We start from the raw sequence: 2,304 nt of genomic DNA, 5'->3' as shown, positions 1-2,304 counted from the left end.
GCAACTTGGCACCCCTTATTGCGCACTATATGGTCACATATCATGGGCTGAGGCCGCCGCCAGGGGCCCGGCACGCAACGCATCTGACGACCCTGCAGAGCCCAGCTTGGGGGGAAAGAGTGCTGGGCGACGGAAGTGCAGCAGCCGCGATCACCACACAAGCGTCACAATGTGCTGCTACCTATAAATCGTTCGTGGTGCATGTGCTCTGGCATCGCATCACTCCGCTACTCTGGCGCCTCTGCCGCCGGCATAGCGCAACCGTCTGGTGGCTGCGCGGCGGCCGCATCACTGTGCTGCTGGCAGTGCGTTTTGGTGCTTGAGCAGCATGGTATAGGATACCTCATTGACCTGGCAGTACACGTCTGGAATTGGGAGGTGGTACAAGAGGGTTCAAGAAGCAGAATTGTGGGGCGGTATATAAGGGATTGCCGATATAAGGTTGGTCAAAGACGACGAGCTTCCTGGTGGGCGGTGAGTGACCGCCCGTTGGCTCCCCTTGCAGGAGCCAGCAAAATTCCAGCGACAAGAGGAACCCCTTGAGAAGGACAGCGGACCCTGGGGAATGGCAGGGCAGGGCGCAGGGCGCCGGATAGCCGCTGCGGCGCGTGGCTCACCTGACTCTTTGCAGGTGCGAGGGGGCGGGCCGTGCGAGAGGACGCCGATGATATACGCCTGGCCGCCCGCGCCACCGTCTTGCCAGGCCGGCTGGCCGCTCTGTCGGCGGCGATCAAAGTGGGTGTCGTGGCAAGAGCGGGATGCTTGGCGCAGCCAGCTTGTGCAAGGGAATATTCCAGCTGGTCTGTGCGGGATCGGGAATGCTGCATATACATTTACAGCGCCGTCAACGACCACCATGACAAGCTGTCCACCCCTGCGCAGCCTATTTGCCCACCTGCCCAGCCTCAGCGATTGAGCATGCAGACGTGCAGCCGCCCTGCTGGCCAGCCATCTGCGGTGGTCGGGCCAGGTTTTGACGGGTGCAATCCGGCAAAAGCTGACATGACTTGTGTTGGCTGCGGTGCGTTGGCTGCCAAAGCAAGATCAATTTTGCGGCTACACGCAGGCAACGCAAAATCAAGTGTGTATGTGAGGCCAGCAGCACGAGCGTGCTGCCGCCCTCGCGTCGCAGCTGCTGTGCCAGTCCGCACAGTACTGGCATACACAGGCGTTGCTGAATGAGTCCTGCCTATCAGAAAACCCCAGCAGACCTTGAACAGCAGCTTCCCGTCGGCACCGTCTGTGTCCGAGACTTCGCAGCGGCCGGCCAGGCGGTAATACTTCCCAGCAGTCACAGTCTGCAAGGGGTTGGGGATGATCGGTAAGATTGCAAGGACACTAGCTATGCAAGGATTTGGGTGTGATATTGATGGCAGCATATGAGCTGGCGCCGGATCAAGCGACGCCGTGGAGTGCCCACGCACGTGGACCCTGTGGCACTGGCAGCACCATGGCCGATAGCGGCTGATGCGCAAGCGTCGCTTCTTGGCGGCTAGCCATGCTGCCATGCCCCCAGTCCTGGATGAGCGCACCCAAAGACAAATGAAAGCCCTTTAGGCGGCCTGCCGCGCCCACCTGGGCCGGGTAGCCAGCGGCCGTCAGGCGTCCCTTGTACCCTGCCTTGTTGTACTTGAAGCCCATCGTCCCTGTCAGCGCCCCAAGGTTGCGCGCCAGGACCACAACGGCGATGTCACTCATGTAGGCAACATCCATTGGCCAGCCGGTGATCCTGGTGACAAGGGTGTGTACAGTGCGCTGAGGCATTTGGGATTGGGTTCCTGCAAAGCCTGCATGAGTCAGCAGATGTGCAACATCTTGCCGAGCGCTGCAGAGCCAAGTCAAGAGCACTTCAAGCAAACAGATCACTCACACAACCAACACCTCGACCACCGCCATCGAAAGAGGTTTGGGTTTCAGGTAGATGTTCCATGTTTCAGCCCGCCCTCCCCTTACTAAAAGCCCACCCCCTGTCCCCTGCAAGGGGGAAGGCGCTCGCCATCCGCCGATGGCGCCTCCCTGAGCATGCGCGCGCATGAGCCCCCCCAGTCAGCCCCGTTCACGCACAGCCGCCGCAACGACCCGTGTGTGTGTCATCCGCGGGCGCACCAGCCAGACTGTACTGCGTAGTACGACATGCTGCCGGACCCAAACGGCGCCTGCCTGCGAGATCCCTGCAAGTACTGTAGGCCAGCAAAGACAGGGGAGCGAGGCGTACGTGGGGGAGGTGAACTTTTCAAATGGGGCAGGGCGAACGCGCACCTGCTTGCGCAGGCAAGCAAGCGGCGAGGCTAGTCGCTTTTGGGG

General features: G+C 61.0%; 1 protein-coding gene across 1 annotated transcript in view; it reads right to left on the bottom strand.

Moving 5' to 3' along the window:
- Positions 1–288: 288 nt before the first annotated feature.
- MNEG_6219 (hypothetical protein) overlaps positions 289–2,304 on the bottom strand; it is a gene marked incomplete at both ends in the record, with an annotated part of 9,383 nt that continues 7,367 nt past the window's right edge. Inside the window, 5 exons of the mRNA XM_014045308.1 lie at positions 289–365; positions 618–717; positions 896–952; positions 1,212–1,298; positions 1,576–1,729. Coding sequence (XP_013900762.1) covers positions 289–365; positions 618–717; positions 896–952; positions 1,212–1,298; positions 1,576–1,729 — 475 coding nt within the window. The remainder of the gene's footprint in view (positions 366–617; positions 718–895; positions 953–1,211; positions 1,299–1,575; positions 1,730–2,304) is intronic.

The sequence above is a fragment of the Monoraphidium neglectum genome (genome assembly GCF_000611645.1).
Source record: "Monoraphidium neglectum strain SAG 48.87 unplaced genomic scaffold scaffold00992, whole genome shotgun sequence".
NCBI lineage: Eukaryota > Viridiplantae > Chlorophyta > Chlorophyceae > Sphaeropleales > Selenastraceae > Monoraphidium > Monoraphidium neglectum.
The sequence above is the reverse complement of the archived record's forward strand: the minus strand, read 5'-3'. Positions and strand labels throughout refer to the sequence as shown.